Genomic DNA, 20,293 nt, shown 5'->3' on the forward strand with positions numbered 1-20,293 from the left:
GGAAGCTTTTGAATGACATTGGTTATTTTTAAACTTGAATTTATATGTCAAATTTCTTACTGCATAAATAAAATTATCTCGGTATATGATTGATATTTTACGCAATATGTTGTGTTATTATTTCTGAGAAACAGTGCCTCAGTCGGGACAAACCGGAAACTAAGATCACGTGGCAACATTGTTTAAATACTAGTTGGGTCTCAACTCCGAGAGCTGGAAGACGTTGAATGATGTTGAATAATTTGATGACAATTCGCCAGGCGGTTGTAAGGTAACATTACGGGATGATAGCTGTCATATATTGGATTATTTACTTTAATGTCTTTCCTTTACTTCTCTATGTCTAGAAGAATGTATAAAATCCTCTTTGTTTCCACAACGACCTTAAGTAAGGTCATTGGGTATAGGATACATTTTTTATTTCACTAATTATTTGATTTAACAATATTTCTAATTTCAATACATTAAACTTCCATAAATTCCATCCGTTGTCATTAACTTATTAAATGAGCACTTTGAAATCACGCTGTAAAGTTTAGCTCTTAAACAACACTGGTCGAGTAAACTTGTAGTCAAAAGCATTCTTGTTATGACGCACCTTTTTCTTTTTTACGTATATAGAGTACCCCATACTTCAATGTCCAATGTGTCCCGTTTTTAAAGACAGTTGGATGTGATCTGAAGATGTAGCTGCTATTTCTAGCAAGTCGTACATTGTAAAGTTGTATTTTCCTTGGATATGTCACTAATTTTTCTGTCAGCAGACCACCGCAAATAATATCGTCGCACTTGCAAATAATGCCTTAAGATCAGTATCCGCCTCTACATAATACTTCTCGATAGGATACAAACTTTACAAACAATTCTGTTCTAAGTTTATCACCTCTTAGCTGGATTTGTCTTTTATCTTTTTGAAACTGATAAATAACGGCATAACTACATTTGGTAAAATTCATGCAGAACAACAAAATGCTACATAAACTTAAAATACTTTTTACTTATGTTCATAACAAATTAAGGTAGAGATGGACTATATGTAATCTGAACCTTTCCCCCCCTTATTTATTAATTTTTTTTACGGAATCCCACGTTTTAGGCTATGGAGATTCCGATTCTGAAAAAAAAAAATTTGAAAAATTTCAATTCCCCCCCCCCACCAAGCAGGCTATTTACATGCTAGAAATAACAGCCAAATCTCACAAAACTAGTGTTAGGGTTAGGTTTACTCTGTGGATCTATATAAAAACCGGGGGCGGGGGGTCGAAATTTTGAAATTGAGATTTTTGAAAATTTTTTTCCAGAATCGGATTTTCCATGGTCTGAAACATAGGATTCCGTAAAAAAAAACAAAATTTAAAATTGGGGGTATACCCAGATTACATATACTCTATCTCCACCCAAATTAATTTAGCAGGACTTGGATAACTAGGTTACACAGTGGTCAGTTTGACTCTATCAACATTAGTCTTCTTAGGAGATTTTTTTTATATATGCAAGTCAAAGAGAAACTTCTTAGTGTGTTGGCCCTCCTTACAGATATGGTTGATATTCAGTTTGATTAGTTGTGGGGAAAACATGATAAGGTCCCAGAAGAAAGAATTGGCGAAAGTGCTTAACGTATATTCGACAGACTTTACGAAGTTCATTGCTTTTTTACCTCAGATTTGCCACATTTCTAATATTTCAAAGTCGTTTAGTATCGCACTCCAGATATCTTTCATTCAGCAAGCAGTTATCTAATTCTAGAGTTTCCAATCTGATCTTACCACATACTAACACATACAAGTATCTTCTACTGTGGCCTCGAATTTACCAATACCGGATATCTTTGGTTTAACAGACCAGATTCGATTTCCTTTCTTTCTTTCTTTTTTTTATAATTTCTGTACAGATGTAATTTTGTATGTTAATTACGAAACTCCTAACCATTCTGTTTCGTATGCGGAATTTGGAGTATTATTTCATTCTTTCACCCGCACGATTTTCACTAAGAAGAGAAAAAAAAAACTCGGATTTTTTTTTTGCGTGGAATCAAGTACCCTGACCTAATATGCTGCAAACTCCTTATTTTTGTTCGGAGAAAATGGGGGGGAGGTGACCCCCTCCCCCCATTACCGGAATCATTGGAATTTTTTTTTTTTTTTTTCATTGAATGAATTCCGGTGACCTAATATGCTGCAAAACCCTTTTTGGGGGTCCGGAAAACGGGATGAGGTAGGATGGAACTCTGCTACAAAGGTAAAGGTGAAGCTTTAGATACAAATAATTACAGAGGTATCAAGCTTTTAGATCAGGTAATGAAAGTCACGGAGAGGGTCATAGCCATCCTACTTAGGGAGCGAGTCAGTTTAGATGAGATGCAGTTTGGGTTCATGCCTGGGAAAAGCACCACTGATGCTATATTTCTGGTAAGACAGCTTCAGGAGAACTACCTAGCCAAGGATAAACCTCTGTACCTGGCTTTCGTTGACATGGAGAAAGCCTTCGACAGGGTCCCCCGTTCTCTCATCAATGGGGAAACTAGGGATAGATGAATGGTTAGTGAGAGCTGTGCAAGCCATGTACAGAGATGCTGTCAGTAAGGTGAGGGTTGGAAATGAGTACAGTGAAGAATTCCGGGTGGAGGTAGGGGTCCACCAAGGTTCTGTCCTCAGCCCCCTCCTATTTATCATAGTCCTCCAAGCTATAACAGAGGAATTCAAGACAGGATGCCCCTGGGAGCTCCTCTATGCTGATGACCTTGCACTAATTGCTGAGTCACTATTAGAACAAGAGGAGAAGTTTCAGGTGTGGAAGCAAGAACTAGAATCTAAGGGCCTTAGAGTCAACCTAGCTAAAACCAAAGTCCTAATAAGTAGGAAAGTAGACAAAACACAAACCCTTTCTGGTAGATGGCCCTGCTCGATTTGTAGAAAAGGCATAAGTAGAAACTCTATAAGATGCACCCAGTGCAAGCTATGGACACATAAGAGGTGCAGCAATATCAAAGGAAGGTTAACTAGGGAGTTAGTTTTCGTTTGTAGCAGATGTTCAGGAGCAATAAACACTGTGAATGTGCAGAAAACAACTTCTGCCACATTCCAGGGAGAAAAACTAGAAGTGGTTGATAGCTCCCACTATCTTGGTGACCAAATTAGTAGTGGGGGTGGGTGCACTGAAAGTGTAGCTGCTAGAATAAGAATAGCCTGGGCAAAGTTCAGAGAGCTCTTACCTCTGCTGGTGACAAAGGGTCTCTCTCTCTCAGAGTAAAAGGCAGACTGTATGACGCATGTGTACGAACAGCCATGCTTCATGGCAGTGAAACATGGGCTGTGACTGCTGAGGACATGCATAGGCTCGCAAGGAATGAAGCCAGTATGCTCCGATGGATGTGTAATGTCAGTGTGCATACTAGACAGAGTGTTAATACTTTGAGAGAAAAGTTGAACTTACAAAGCATCAGTTGTGGTGTGCAAGAGAGACAATTGTGCTGGTATGGACATGTAGTGAGAATGGATGAGGATAGCTGTGTGAAAAAGTGCCACACCCTAGCAGTTGAGGGAACCTGTGGAAGAGGTAGGCCCAGGAAGACCGTGGGATGAGGTGGTGAGGCACGACCTTCGAACATTGGGCCTCACCGAAGTGATGACTTTTGACTGAGACCTTTGGAAATATGTTTTGCATGAGGAGATTCGGCAAGCCAAGTGAGACCTAAATCGAAGGCCTCAGGCAGCCCACCTATACATACCTTCCTTCATTGGACACTAAACTCCGCTTGCGAAGACCTGTTGAGGCAAGTGAAATCGAAATCGAATTAAATTTGACGACTGGCACCCATGCCAACGTCGTCTCCTTCATTGGAAACAAAACTCGGCTTGCGAAGACCTATTGGGGCAAGCGAAAACGAAACCATCAATGGCACCTGTGCCCAGCATCGCCTTCCTGGCACTTGTGCCGGATGGCATGTGTAAAGACATTCGAGCGAGATCATTGCCAGTGCCGCCGAACTGGCTCCTGGCAGGTGGCACGTAAAATACACCATTTTGAGCGTGGCTGTTGCCAGTACTGCCTGACTGGCCTTCGTGCCGGTGGCACGTAAAAGCACCCACTACACTCTCTGAGTGGTTGGCGTGAGGAAGGGCATCCAGCTGTAGAAACTCTGCCAAATCAGATTGGAGCCTGGTGTAGCCATCTGGTTTCACCAGTCCTCAATCAAATCGTCCAACCCATGCTAGCATGGAAAGCGGACGTTAAACGACGGTGTGTGTGACATTTTTGAGAGAGCATTAGATTGAAAATTCAAAGAGGTTTGAAATGAATAAGTGAAAATGCAGAGATTATAGAAGTTAGTGGTAACAAAATATGTGGAGAGATAACGAAAGATAAATTCATCTAAAAAAAAAAACACGTTTTTGCATGTATGTGTGAAATGAAGTAAAGGTATATTAAAACAAAAACATCTTTTTCCTACCTCTTGAAATCACTGGATATAACATTTATAATAATAGATTTGAAAAACACTAAAGCATTTTCCTTTTGCAATTTTTGGTACTGAAAGGAGTTTCATTTTTGTGTGGGGTGAGAGAGAGAGTGAGTGGGTGACAAAGTTTACCTAAACATTGAATGGTGTAACAATCTATCATAATTATATATACTAGCTGGACCCATGAAAAATTCACGGAAAACAAAAAATGTAAGCATCTATAAACAGTGTACTGGTGCTATGAGAAATGTTTGCATATTATGACCGTCAGTCTTTACATTCTGAGTTCAAATTCTGCCGAGTTCGACTTGTCTGTTTGGGGTCAATAAATTAAGTATCTAATCAACTGGCCCCCTCCCCACAAAATTTTCAGACCTAGAAAACTATATTGTGACAGTTACAAAATATAGAAAGTAATGTAACACCAATGACTATATAATCCAACCGAAATATCTGTTACACAAACGTAAATGGAATTACTATTCAACCTTAAAATACATTGTACATATTCAAAGAACCTTAATGTACAAATTGAAATGCAAAAGAATGAAATAATCAATGGATTTGTGAATGAAAGTTTGGTAATTGCGTTTATTTCCACCACGCAACACTTATTATTTGCAAACATGTTTTAACTAACCTAAACTATACACAAATACATTCATATATGTATGTCTCGGGTTGTAGCTGCAATTCAAAGGAGCCAGCCTTGTCATATTCTGTGTGAGGCTGAATCTACCTGAGAACTACGTTAATGTTATGCATGTCTGTGGAGTACTCAGCTATTTGTGAGTTAATTTTATCCTCGTGTGGTAATGAAAAATGAAATTGGCATCCAATACCATTCAAGTATGATTGATGCCAGTGCCATCTGACGGCCCCCCTCCCGTGCCAGTGACACTTGAAAAGCACCCACTACACTCTGAGTGGTTGGCATTAGGAAGGGCATCTAGCTGTAGAAACCTTGCCAGAACAGACTGGTGCCTCATTGCAGCTTCCTGGCTTGCCAGTCCTCAGTCATACCATCTAACCCATGCCAGCATGGAAAGCAGATGTTAAACGATAATGATCAATAATATTAATACACTAACTTTTTCTTTTTGTACATACCTGTTGTGTGCGTCACACTTCTTTGAAGTGGCAAAGTGAGAGTGAAAGAGACAGTGAGTGGTGAAGGCATTCATATTGTGTTTTTAAATGTTTCAGAGAGGATGTAAGAGAAAGAGTGAAAAAGACAGTGAGTGGTGATGGCGTTCGTTTTGTGTTTTTAAATGTTTATCACATCATAAGAGAAGTAGATACAGAGATACATATACACATTGTTAAATCAAAAGTGGGGTAGAAGAGTGATACAAAGGAAGTGGAAGAAAGTGAGTGAGACAGTAGACACATAAATCCAAAGAAAAGTTCATAGGTACATAGACACAGCAAATATTAGCTGTCAATTTCACTTTTCATTACCACACGAGGATAAAATTAACTCACACATGGCTGAGTACTCCACAGACATGCATAACATTAATGTAGTTCTCAGGGAGATTCAACCTTACACAGAATATGACAAGGCTGGCCCCCTTTAAATTACAGCTACAACTTAAGACATATATGAATGTATGTATAGTTTAGGTTAGTTAAAACCTGTTTCCAATAATGTGTCACGTGTTGGAAATAAATGCAATTACCGAACTTTCATTCATAAATCCATTTATTAAAAAATTTTTGCACAAATTATAATGGCTTACAATGTATTACTTACAAATGCTTTTTAATTGAACTAAATTTTTTTTTTTTAAGTATCACCATTATAGGCGTAGGAGTGGCTGTGTGGTAAGTAGCTTGCTTACCAACCACATGGTTCCGGGTCCATTCCCACTGCGTGGCAACTTGAGCAAGTGTCTTCTCCTATAGCCTCGGGCCGACCAAAGCCTTGTGAGTGGATTTGGTAGATGGAAACTGAAAGAAGCCCGTCGTGTATGTATATATATATGTGTATATGTTTGTATGTCTGTGTTTGTCCCTCCCAACATCGCTTGACAACCGATGCTGGTGTGTTTACGTCCCTGTAACTTAGCGGTTCGGCAAAAGAGACCGATAGAATAAGTACTAGGCTTCCAAAAAATAAGTCCTGGGGTCGATTTGCTCGACTAAAGGTGGTGCTCCAGCATGGCCACAGTCAAATGACTGAAACAAGTAAAAGAGTAATTATAGGTATTTGTACTCCAGTACAATTAAGAAATCAACTCATAAATAAATGAAACCCTCGAATCCATCACTGTACACACATGCACATACACACACACAGTTGCATGTATGTATGTACCCACACGTGTACGAGCATAGGTACACCATGATCTAGACACGTGCAGACAAGGGACGATTCATATGAAAAAGAAAGTGAACAAAATAATATGACCACTTGCTTTTCGGGAAATTTTGTAAGTTTGATTTTTTTTTTTTTAATCTAAACAAAATTTCTTTTTGTTTTAAGATAGTCAAAACAAATGTTCATTGTGGTGAAAATCCATTCAGCTGTTTTCCAGTGATTTTGCAAACACACAGACAAAGACAAGTGATTACAATATCCTGCTTTTGTTTACACGCGCAGGGTAATGATTATATCTAATGGGTTTCCTCGGTTTTCATCTTCCAAATTTCACTTGCAAGATCTTTTTGGTTTGACTCGATCCAATTCGTTTGATAAACCTCTTCACAGATGTTGTTTTAGCCAATCTTGACATGCTGAGAGTTGGAACTTCTCACGGCAAGAGCCCTCCATATGACAGTTAGATTTGGTAAAAATAGCAGCCAAATCTCCCTTGAATCACAGCCAACTATCTTAAAAATGAAAGATATCTTGCAAGGGAGATATCTACATGGTAAATAGATGTATTAGAAATAGGAGCTGTATCTCTTAAAAATTAAAGGTGTTTGATCAACTTGCCAGAAATAGCAGAAAAATATTCCTCAACCACTGCTTTCTAAGGTCTGAGTTCGGGCTCAACAATAACAAAATATCAACATTCCTACTGTCTAGTGGGTGTGGTGATGGTTTAAGGATAGTACATTGGTGTTATGGTGATGAGTGGTGGTTAACATTGTGTTAGTCTGTTGTGGGTTGCTGCTGTGATTGTCACAGTGGTGGTGATGTTGCACAAAACCATCATAACCACCACCAAATAGGAATCATAGTAGTGATGTAGATGCTTTTTGTTGTTAAGCCCTGCGTTTCTCCTCCAGCTATGATTTGAAGATATTGCTCTACTGTATTTAGCAAGTCAATCAAAACCTTTCATTTTAAAGATTTGGCTATTCCCAACACATCTAGCTACCATATAGAGGTTTCCCGCATTGGCTCCTTATGACAGTAGGATGTAATTTGAGAGAGATGTGGCTGCTATTTCTATAAGTTTTGCTATATTGTTTACATTATTTACATTTGATAGATATTTGTCCTCATCTTGTTTGTTGTTAACACGTTTCAGCTGATACACCCTCCAGCCTTCATCAGGTGTCTTGGGGAAATTTCGAACCTGGGTTCTCATTCCTAAGATATTTTTCAATGTTGTTATTATTATTATTCAGGTCACTGCCTGGAATTGAACTCGGAATTTGGGGGTTAAGAGCGCGAGCTACTAATCCCAAGATTCCGAGTTCAATTCTAGGCAGTGAACTGAATAATAATAATAATAATAACAACATCATCGAAAAATACCTTTGAACCCAGGTTCGAAATTTTCCTAAGACACCTGATGAAAGCTGGAAGGTATATCAGCTGAAATGTGTTAACAACAAACAAGATGAGGACAAATATCTGTCAAATGTAAATAATGTACATAATTCCTCATCTCTTAAATATAGGACTGAAGTTTTGCTATTATGTAAAGGTTTACCTCATTGGCACATGTGCACTGTATATACATGCATAAGGCAGTAAGGATATAATTTTAAGGTTCAAAACAGTTGAATCTGGTGTATCAAACCAAAAAAAGTTATGTACAGAATGTGCTAAAGAAATTTATACATCTTATAATAATTCTGCTTGTCATTGCATTACTTAGCTCACTGGTAATCACATGATTAGAGTAAAGGAAGGAGAGAGAAGCATCCATGATGAGAGGTAGAGGGAATGTAATTCTAACACTTTCATGTGATTAGTTGAAGAGAGGGGAGAGGAAAAGAGGATAAGGCGAAAAGTGAGGGAGAGAGAAGCATCCATGATGTGAGATAGGGAGGACGTAATATGTGGTTAAAAGAGTTAGTGAAAGGTAGAGGTGGAAAGTTAAAAATGTAATTTTAGCAGAGGGGCGATGTTCTGATTGTGAGGTTAACCCATTACCTCCCATAATTCTATTAACTGGAATTTTTTTTATGAAACTTTGATTTCTAGCATAAAACAGCCTTAGAAACATGCTGGAATGATCAAAATAACATTTTAAATAGAAATAAGCAAGATATTGGGTGAAAAATTAGCAAAATTCATTTGAATATCAGAGAAATATACCTAGTAGATATAGCAAAAAGGTTAGATATGTGTAAATATTGACAGATAATTACGAAATTTGTAATTTTTAAGTGATCTCATATGAGATCACTGGTAGATAATGGGTTAAAGAAAGGTAGAAAGAGGGGGGAGAGGTGGTGGTGGTGATTGGATTGTGAAAAGTGTATTTTTTTAATTGAACTAAGTTTTTTTTATATCACCTATCACTTTATGCATGCACATAAGGGCAATTCCATGAAATATTCATACTTATTTATGTGGCAGATATTTGCAATATGAGATATTTTTTTTGTTTATGAGAAAAATGGAAAAATAAGAATGGATATTTATTTTATGTGTGCTGTGTCTATAAAATTGTGCACTAAGTAATCATCATATTCCAATTTCTTTCACTTCTCAATGAGTAGCAGATGCGCGACTATCTTTACAGACACAATACAGACTATGCTTTCAGGTTTTTTGGATAAAGTTTTCAGAAATAACCCAATAGAGTTACCATTAACTCTGTGAAATATTAACAGGCCCCTCTAGTACATGATTATTAAATCAGCATTCATTAAAATACATTTCATTTTCAAAATTTAATAGAATCTGCTGAAGGAATTGAATTTTTTTATGAACACATGTTTTCAAACTAATGATCATTCTGGTCCAGATACTGCTGATAATATGTAACAGTGGAAACACAAACATGAAGAAACATTTCATTTGGTATTTATGTGCATTTTTGTTTAATGGCTGCCTTCAATTCATCAATTATTGCTGGATTTACACTGTAAACTATCTTTTAAATAACCCCATAAAAGGAAGTCTTACAGTGTGAGGCCTGGTGAACATAGTATCTTATTGAACTTCCTTGTCCTATCCACCCGTTTGACAACATCTCATCAAAGTTGACCCTTTGTAGGGGTGTCTCATCTTGCTGCAAATAAAACTCCACATTGTCAAAAATATGGTTTAGTTAATCCTTTTGATAAGCTGTACCATACTGTAACTCCTGATTAGTTAACATGATATCTCTCCATAATATGCAGATTTTCTGGTCCCCAGTAGCAGTTGTGACAATTAATTGAACCATTTAATTTAAACATAGCCTCATCACTCTGAAGAATTTTTGATGGAAAGTTTTCTGCACATTTTTGCAAGTACTGCTCACAAAACTCCACTCTGGTCCAGCGCATCTTCATTGGGGAAATGGACTATTTTTACAATGTAACTTTTCCAATGATAGCACTTCAAAATGCGATGGACTCTTGATTTTGAAATTCCTAACTCACAATTCACTGCACTGATTTTCTTGAACATTGACATTATGCTTCTAGTAATCTTTTTTTTTTTTTTTTTTTTTTTTTTGTGGGTCTCATCAATGACTGCAGTCTACTGGAACATTTCTTGTGGACATTCTGAACAGTTTCATCTGCTTCAAACTTATCTCTAATTCAAATGATGGTAAGTCATGTAGGTGGATCTGTTTGAAATGTACACACAGAAGGTATCATCTGCACACGTCTTGCCAGAGCTCCATTGCCTCCATAAGCAAATTCTTTGAAAGCATTCTTGAAAGAAAAGGGAAATCAGATATAAACAGGGAAATGATCACCAAAACAATCCCAAAAGACTTAGTCACCTACATCCCATATATAATAAACTGGATGTGAATATCAACTCTGCCTCAATAAGTATGTCTGCATGTTGGTATACCAAAAAATACTCACTTAAAGGACTATGTTATTCATGATGGATCATATATCTATCACTATTAACCAAACTACCAGATGTTGTTATACACCACTGGTTACAATGTGCATCCTCTCTTGTAGCTGTTAAATGATGGTAAAGTTACCTTCTTGAGTCATGCTGACTCATAAGGGCTGGTTTCCCAATTTCCATGGCATATAAATTCTCCACCTGGATGGGATGCTGGTCCATCACAGGATTACTAATTTTTACCAGCTGAATGGAGTAGAGCAATGTGAAATGAAGTGTTTTGCTTAAGAACACAATGCATCGCTTAGTCCAGGAATTGAGACCACAATCTTACAATCACAAGTCCAACATCCTAACCACTAAGCCACACTGCTGAATGGAATACCAGTGTTGCAGGGTCATCCATTTACAGTTGAGTTGACTGGAGTGACATGAAACGAAGTGTTTTGCTCAAGAACATTTAACTTATGCATAGCCTCATCACTCTGAAGGAGTCTTATGGTATCTTGCTCAAGAATACTGCAAGTCTGCAATCATGAGTGCAACAGTCCTCCACTAGACCACATGCCTTCACAAACACAAATATGTTTGTATATAAAAGTATTTGTGGAGATAATTTGTAAGTTAATAGAACAGTTCTGATCTAGCAAACACGAAATGTATTTTAATAATTTGTGTACATGTTCTCAATAAGCCTTCTTATAAGATTATTCTATGAATCAACCTTCTGCTTCAAAGCAGAACTGGAGCTGTTGATATGCCTGCACTAGACAATCCTTATTCATTTGGGACATCACCTGGACAATGGTGACCATCAGTGAGCCTATGGTAGTTTGAGGATGTTGATTAGTCTCCCTTAGTAGTCCATAGGATTTAAATCTGGTGAGTTTGGATGTTACAAGTCTGGTGTTACATGGTCATAAAGATTGCTTGACATCCATTCTTGAGTAACATGACTTTGTGAGAAAGTGCATAGCCTCATTGAGGCATATATGGTCTTCCTCTGCATACTTCATTTATTCAGAGTTTAACAACTAGTCTTGGTTGAAGTTTTTCTCATCTAAGAAGAACCTAAGTATGTCTTATTCATGAGGGTTTTTAATCTTGTTAAGTAACAGCTTAGGACTGGTTAAATGATTTTCCTGTTATTTTGCTTGTATGGATCGGTTTCTCCTCAATACATGCATCTATTAAAGTTCCTCATGCACTTCAACTCTGATAGTCCACTCTGACACCTGAAATTCTCTGGTGATGGTCCTCATTAATTTCCTAGGATCATCATCGATAATATTTTGAATCCATTGAATGAATTGTGGTGTCCTTATAGTATCCGAATATTTAGAATGTATTTTTCTCTTTGAAGCAGTTGAAACATTGCTGCCTGAGGCTTTCATTTCTAACCAAACGTTGGTACAAAAGATTTTGCTACCTTTAGAAAGTTGGCAATTTCTAAATTTCTGTGTTCTGCACATATGGTAACACTGCATTTCTTTTCATTTCTTGTGTTAGCATTTTAACTGCTATGGGTGATCTGAAAGAAATAAAAATATTTTAATTGGTTTAAAGAGAGTAATATACTGATAATTAAGTGTACTCAAATATCCCTTGCATTCTGTGTGTGTGTGTATATATATATATATATATATATATATATATCAGTGTTTCTCAACCTTTTTACCCTTGTGTAACCCTTAAAATACATTACATGTCTCAAGGAACCCCTGCACAAAAAAAATTCTATACTATATCTTTCGCATATTTTTTCCTCATAGTTCACATGGTGTATAGATTTATATATATATATGTATGTGTGTGTGGTTATATTTTTTTGATAACATAATAGGTTAGATAGGATGATATCCGTTACAATAACCAATATGTTGTGCATGTATAGTATTACAATATTACAATCATGAAATTAGCATTAGCTTATCTCACTCTTTCTTGTGGAACCCCTGTTGAGAAACACTGATATATATATATATATATCATCATCATCATCGTTTAACGTCCGCTTTCCATGCTAGCATGGGTTGGACGATTTGACTGAGGACTGGTGAAACCGGATGGCAACACCAGGCTCCAATCTAATTTGGCAGAGTTTCTACAGCTGGATGCCCTTCCTAACGCCAACCACTCAGAGAGTGTAGTGGGTGCTTTTACGTGTCACCCGCATGAAAACGGCCACGCTTGAAATGGTGTCTTTTATGTGCCACTCGCACAAGAGTCAGTCCAGGGGCACTGGCAACGATCTTGCTCGAAAACCCTACAAAGGCCAGTCAGGCAGTATATATATATATATATGTCTGTACGTATTGTCGTCGTCGTTTAACGTCCGCTTTCCATGCTAGCATGGGTTGGACGATTTGACTGAGGACTGGTGAAACCAGATGGCTACACCAGGCAGGGAGAATTCACAAAAAAAAACCCAGAAAAAAACATGTGGTGTAGAAAACAAACAGATTTATTAGTATAATGCTTGGGAATTCAGAATAGCAAACAGTTCAAACAATAGACATTTTGAGTTCGGGGTCTAAGAATGGAACAGCCAGGTTTGATGTTGGTAGAAGTTATTAAAGAATTATATATATATATATTATATGAACTTGGACATTTTTAGCTTTCAGTTGTCATTTGCTGGACATTTAAAATTTTGACTACAACAATGCTTGGAAGTCTTATTTTGCATTCATTTTTGAAACAAAAACAGAAAATTATTAATTTTAGAAAACTCATATTAAACTTGTTAACTAGACATGTTATTAACTTCACATTCATTCACATAATGGTGCATACCATAAAGACTTGCATTTGTGACATATGCAGTTCCTCTAGTCACTGCAAATCATTTACCTTTTCTGTATGCTCTCAACTACTTTAAAACACCTCACTTCTATAGCAGTCTGGGAATGGTCATGAATATTGCTCCCTGTTCCCTGTCATCTCTCTTACTCAATTTCTATACAAGAGATGTTTATATCAATATATCGCAATATGTGTTGTTTGTTAAACAAATTTCCCCTGCTTTCTATGTATAATTCTATCAATACTTCTACCTTATGATTGTTTTGCCTTTGCACTAATCATGTTATCCTACTGAAGTGTGTCTGTGATTGTCAAGCTTTGGTAATCCTTTCGGCCCTATTAGCTTTTTAATTGTTTTTCTCATTTAGTGTTGACAATTATTGTAATGTCATTAAAAAGTTTACATTTATTCTGCCATTTAGTAGATCTCCCAGTTATAATGTTTTCCAGAAAGGAACTAAAGCCATGAATTTGTCTTTATATTTCATGTTATAAAGCATAAGAAAAGTATTTAGATCCTTAGATTTACATAATTGGAAAATCTGTAGAATTTTTCCTTAAATATGTGTGAACACTTTGTTTTATATATATGTAAATCTTTTGCAGATAATTTATTACTAGTGGAACCATAGTTCATAATTCATAATTGCTCAGTACAAATATTGATTTGTTTATTAAAATATTAAAAGTGATTATTGAAATTAAACTGGAATATCTTTATAGGTCATGTATCCTTGCAGAGAGATTGGTCAAATCCACTGCATGTGGATTTGTTTCTGCTCAGATTCGCTATAAACACACATTACCTGATCTCCCATATGACTACAATGCTTTAGAGCCATATATCAGTGCTGATATTATGAAACTCCACCACCAAAAACATCATGCTACATATATCAACAATCTCAATATTGCAGAAGAGAAACTGGCTAATGCAGTAACCAAAGGTAAGAAAGTGTTAGTTCTCTTATATTTTCAACATCTTGTCTTGTTTAGTGACATTTGTTTCTATAGCAGAAGGACTGTTTATTTGACTTGATAGTAGTATGGTGGATAGAAGGATGAAGGCAGAAATTCACCTGATCCATCAAAAATAATGGTTGAGCTGCTTGAAATCTCTGGCAGAGTAGACTATGGGGTAGTCACTATAAGGGCAGAGTAGACTATGTGGTAGTCACTATAAGGGCAGAGAGATGTGCAAGAAAGTGGAAACTACAGAGATATCAAACTGTTTGACTAGATTATGAAAGTTACAGAAAGAGTTAGAAATTAATTAGGAAAGGAATTAACCTAGTTGAAATGCAGTTTGATTTTGTGTCAGAAGTACTACTAATGTCATTTTCCTTGTGAGACAACTAAATGAGATGTTCCTAGCCATTTGTTGACTTGGAGGAGACCATTGACAGGGTTCTGTATTCAGTGATCTGCTGATTGAGAAAACTGGAGGTAGACAAATGGCTTTTATCTAGGTGACCAAATTAGTAGTGGGGTTGGATGTTCTAAAAGCATTGCAGCCAGAGTAAGAGTGGGTTGGGAAAAGTTCAAGAGACTATTATATCTGTTGATAAAAAAGCCATCTCCCTCAGATTGATGGACTATTTATGTTAAAAGTCTGATAATGCATGGTAATGAGATGTTAACCTTGGATTCAGACGATTTGCAAAGACTAGAAAGAAATGAAGTGTTCATGCTGGATGTTTAAAATTAGTGTGCATCAACAGAAAGAAAAATTGAACATGAGAAGAATGAAGTGTAGTGTGCAAGTGAGAAGGCAGCACTGATACAGATATAATGGGATACATCTGCAAAGGGACAGTTGTATAAGGTGTAGAATGCTCAAAGTGAATGGAGCTGAAAGGAGTGAAGTGGCAATCTGAAAATGCTGAATCTCACAAAGGTGATGACAAAAAACTAGGTTAGTTAGTAACTATATATTTCAGTTATACTTCCTTTCTACAATCGTCCTTATCACCTACCTCCATCCTCTTTTACATGGCCTATGTATAAGAGATTGAATCTGATTCATTCTAACATCACCCTTATTTTCCCGAGCCACCCATTACTGATATCCACCTCTGTCCAACTCCAATTTCCCCTTCTCGACTATCATACATTTTCGCGTGGTTTTGGCTATATAACTAGCACGCGCGATCGATTCCTTCACTCATTCCTAAAATCTCTGCCGAATTAATACGACCATAGAAGGATGATCAGATAAGTTTCTCCGTCTTATAGCCATGCTTATACTTTCTATTTATTTATGCCATGATCCGTAAATACCTGACACATTGCTTATTTCTGTTGTCCAAAACGATGTCGGCAAATTCACTCATTTATTCAAGTGTCATGTTTTCAGTGGTATTTTCTCACATAGTCACTTATCTCTATAACTCTATCTTAGAGTTAGCTGGCCGAAAACCATTATCTCTCTATCCTATATTGCTTTGGCCTAACCCTCTCTGCTTTACTCTGTCTCTTTCGATATCTGCTTTGCTATGTCTCTCTCGACCTCACTCCCTAGTTACCTAGCTGTCTATCTCTCTATCTCTCTACTCCTCCCACCCCTTCCACCAGTACCGGAAGTCCCTATCTTCTACACCAGTACTGGAAGTTTCTATCTTCTACACCAGTACCGGTAGTTCCTATCTTCTACACCAGTACCGGTAGTTCCTATCTTCTACACCAGTACCGGTAGTTCCTATCTTCTACACCAGTACCGGTAGTTCCTATCTTCTACACCAGTACCGGTAGTTCCTATCTTCTACACCAGTACCGGTAGTTCCTATCTTCTACACCAGTACCGGTAGTTCCTATCTTCTACACCAGTACCGGTAGTTCCTATCTTCTACACCAGTACCGGTAGTTCCTATCTTCTACACCAGTACCGGTAGTTCCTATCTTCCTCACCAGTACCGTGACTGTCCCCCATGAACACTTCTAAAGACTTCCCACCCCCACTTAGGGTTTATCCCCTATGTAAGGTAGAGATCATATGGTGCAAAATACGATAGTATAGTAGATGCTGGCTGAAAGGAATGCTACTGATTGTTATGTTTTCTGCAAAATGCAAGCTTTCTTTTCAGGTACATGACACTGCTGTTCCTTGCCCCAGGGTCTCACGGGCCCTTACCTCCCACACCCTCAGGGTTGGCACTCTTAACGTCGACATACTGAAAGGTAGGTCTGGTGAGATTGTTGAGATGCTTGAACAGAGATGTGTCGATATCTGCTGCCTCCAAGAAGTAAGGTGGAGAGGAGGTTCCGCTAGGTTCCTCACAGGCAAAGAACACAGGTACAAGATTTTCTGGGCAGGAAACACAGACGGGGTCAGGGGCGTAGGTATACTTCTTGCAGAGGAATGGGTGGATAAGGTAATCAAGGTAGTTAAAGTATGCGATAGAATACTTAAGATTAGATTAGTCCTTCACCATGGGTTAGCAACCATTATCTCGGCCTATGCCCCTCAGCCCGGGCTACCCAACGGACAGAAAGACCAATTTTATGACACCCTCCTGCAGATTACCTCATCGACGAATGACAGGGACCTTCTCTTTGTGGCTGGTGACTTCAGTGGTCATGTTGGACAACATTCTGGGGGCTTCTATGGCGTACATGGAGGCTATGGCTTTGGTTCCCGCAATGAGGAGGGAACCAGGCTGCTGGAGTTCTGTGATGCAAATGACCTTATGGTCTGCAATACTAACTTCAGGAAACCTGCCAGTCACCTAGTCATCTACCGTTGTGGCAGGCACACTAGCCAAATTGACTACATCCTCGCCAGGAAAAGGGAAATATGGCTGCTTATAAATGCCAAAAGCTTCCCAGGCGAAGAGTGTACCCCACAACATAGATTAGTAGTTAGCTACTTCAGGATCAGGGCTAAGTGGTTGCCCAGAAGACAACCAGCATGGAGGAGAAGGATCTGGAAGCTCAAAGATCCTGTGAATGGACAGAGGTTTAGAGACTTATTACTCGAAGCCTTTGATGAAATAGGGGGTGGGGGTGTAGCTTCACAGAATGTAGAGGACAACTGGACGTTTCTAATGGAGAACCTGCTGAGGGCCACCGACCAGATCTGTGGATGGTGCAAGGTCCCCTCTCAACCGAAAATAACGTGGTGGTGGAACAATGTTGTCAGGGCTATTAGAAAAAAGAAACAGGCTTGGAAAGACTGGAAGAACAGTGGTAGCAGGGAACTGTATCAGACTGCCAGAAGGGAAGCTAGGCAACAGGTTGATGTCATGGGAGAGAAATGTGTTTGCATGGATGATGGTACGCTTGCACTAAACGAGGCTGCAAAGAAAGAGGTTTGGAGACATCACTACGAAAGATTGCTCAATAAAGAGAATGAATAGTAGAAAGAGAGTCTACTGAATGTCGACCCAACAGAGGGACCAGCTATCTGAGTTGACAGTACCATGGTAGATAAAGCAATTAAGAGTATGAAGACAGGGAAGGCCCCCGGCCCATCAGGAATCACTGCAGAGATGCTCAAAATATCTGGCAGTGTCGGCTATAGCCTAGTCACCCGTATTGTTAACCAGGTGATACATGAAGGAGTCATACCCAATGACTGGTGTAGCAGCACCATAGTCAACTGCTACAAAGGTAAAGGTGAAGCTTTAGATACAAATAATTACAGAGGTATCAAGCTTTTAGATCAGGTAATGAAAGTCATGGAGAGGGTCATAACCATCCTACTTAGGGAGCGAGTCAGTTTAGATGAGATGCAGTTTGGGTTCGTGCCTGGGAAAAGCACCACTGATGCTATATTTCTGGTAAGACAGCTTCAGGAGAACTACCTAGCCAAGGATAAACCTCTGTACCTGGCTTTCGTTGACATGGAGAAAGCCTTCAACAGGGTCCCCCGTTCTCTCATCTGGTGGTCAATGAGGAAACTAGGGATAAATGAATGGTTAGTGAGAGCTGTGCAAGCCATGTACAGAGATGCTGTCAGTAAGGTGAGGGTTGGCAATGAGTACAGTGAAGAATTCCGGGTGGAGGTAGGGGTCCACCAAGGTTCTGTCCTCAGCCCCCTCCTATTTATCATAGTCCTTCAAGCTATAACAGAGGTATTCAAGACAGGATGCCCCTGGGAGCTCCTCTATGCTGATGACCTTGCATTAATTGCTGAGTCACTATTAGAACAAGAGGAGAAGTTTCAGGTGTGGAAGCAAGGACTAGAATCGAAGGGCCTTAGAGTCAACCTAGCTAAAACCAAAGTCCTAATAAGTAGGAAGGTAGACAAAACACAAACCCTTTCCGGTAGATGGCCCTGCTCGATTTGTAGAAAAGGCATAAGTAGAAACTCTATAAGATGCACCCAGTGCAAGCTATGGACACATAAGAGGTGCAGCAATATCAAAGGAAGGTTAACTAGGAAGTTAGTTTTCGTTTGTAGCAGATGTTCAGGAGCAATAAACACTGTGAATGTGCAGAAAACAACTTCTGCCACATTCCAGGGAGAAAAACTAGAAGTGGTTGATAGCTCCCACTATCTTGGTGACCAAATTAGTAGTGGGGGTGGGTGCGCTGAAAGTGTAGCTGCTAGAATAAGAATAGCCTGGGCAAAGTTCAGAGAGCTCTTACCTCTGCTGGTGACAAAGGGTCTCTCTCTCAGAGTAAAAGGCAGACTGTATGACGCATGTGTACGAACAGCCATGCTTCATGGCAGTGAAACATGGGCCGTGACTGCTGAGGACATGCGTAGGCTCGCAAGGAATGAAGCCAGTATGCTCCGATGGATGTGTAATGTCAGTGTGCATACTAGACAGAGTGTTAATACCTTGAGAGAAAAGTTGAACTTACGAAGCAATCAGTTGTGGTGTGCAAGAGAGACGATTGCGCTGGTATGGACATGTAGTGAGAATGGATGAGGATAGCTGTGAAAAAGTGCCACACCCTAGCAGTTGAGGGAACCTGTGGAAGAGGTAGGCCCAGGAAGACCGTGGGATGAGGTGGTGAGGCACGACCTTCGAACATTGGGCCTCACCGAAGTGATGACTTTTGACCGAGACCTTTGGAAATATGTTGTGCGTGAGGAGACCCAGCAAGCCAAGTGAGACCTAAATCGAAGGCCTCAGGCAGCCCACTTATACATACCTTCCTTCATTGGACACTAAACTCCGCTTGCGAAGACCTGTTGAGGCAAGTGAAATAGAAATCGAATTAAATTCGACGACTGGCACCCATGCCAACGTCGTCTCCTTCATTGGAAATGAAACTCGGCTTGTGAAGACCTATTGGGGCAAGCGAAAACGAAACTGTCAATGGCACCTGTGCCCAGCATCGCCTTCCTGGCACTTGTGCCGGATGGCATGTGTAAAGACATTCGAGTCAGATCGTTGCCAGTGCCGCCGAACTGGCTCCTGGCAGGTGGCACGTAAAATACACCATTTTGAGCGTGGCTGTTGCCAGTACTGCCTGACTGGCCTTCGTGCTGGTGGCACGTAAAAGCACCCACTACACTCTCTGAGTGGTTGGCATTAAGAAGGGCATCCAGCTATAGAAACTCTGCCAAATCAGATTGGAGCCTGGTGTAGCCATCTGGTTTCACCAGTCCTCAGTCAAATCGTCCAACCCATGCTAGCATGGAAAGCGGACGTTAAACGACGGTGATGATGTTTTCCTCCAAACACATTACATGCTTGTATAGCAGTCTTCCCTCTTGCTCACTGCATCCAATACCTCTTATGTTCATTTGTTCTTTCAGCTCATTTACTCCAATATTTATACACGGCACATCCAGTGAAGCATACTCGTTTCATTTCTTTCTCAACTTAAGAAATCCACTATATTCAAAGCCTACATTTCCCAAC

At 39.1% G+C, this 20,293-nt stretch overlaps 1 protein-coding gene across 1 annotated transcript in view; it reads left to right on the forward strand.

Moving 5' to 3' along the window:
• The first annotated feature begins 163 nt into the window (after window positions 1-163).
• Window positions 164-20,293, forward strand: part of LOC106871255 (superoxide dismutase [Mn], mitochondrial) — a 40,569-nt gene continuing 20,439 nt past the window's right edge. Inside the window, exons 1-2 of the mRNA XM_014917612.3 lie at window positions 164-271; window positions 14,199-14,422. Coding sequence (XP_014773098.1) covers window positions 228-271; window positions 14,199-14,422 — 268 coding nt within the window. The 5' untranslated portion in view covers window positions 164-227. The remainder of the gene's footprint in view (window positions 272-14,198; window positions 14,423-20,293) is intronic.

The sequence above is a fragment of the Octopus bimaculoides genome, chromosome 19 (assembly GCF_046866305.1).
Source record: "Octopus bimaculoides isolate indiv1 chromosome 19, ASM4686630v1, whole genome shotgun sequence".
NCBI lineage: Eukaryota > Metazoa > Mollusca > Cephalopoda > Octopoda > Octopodidae > Octopus > Octopus bimaculoides.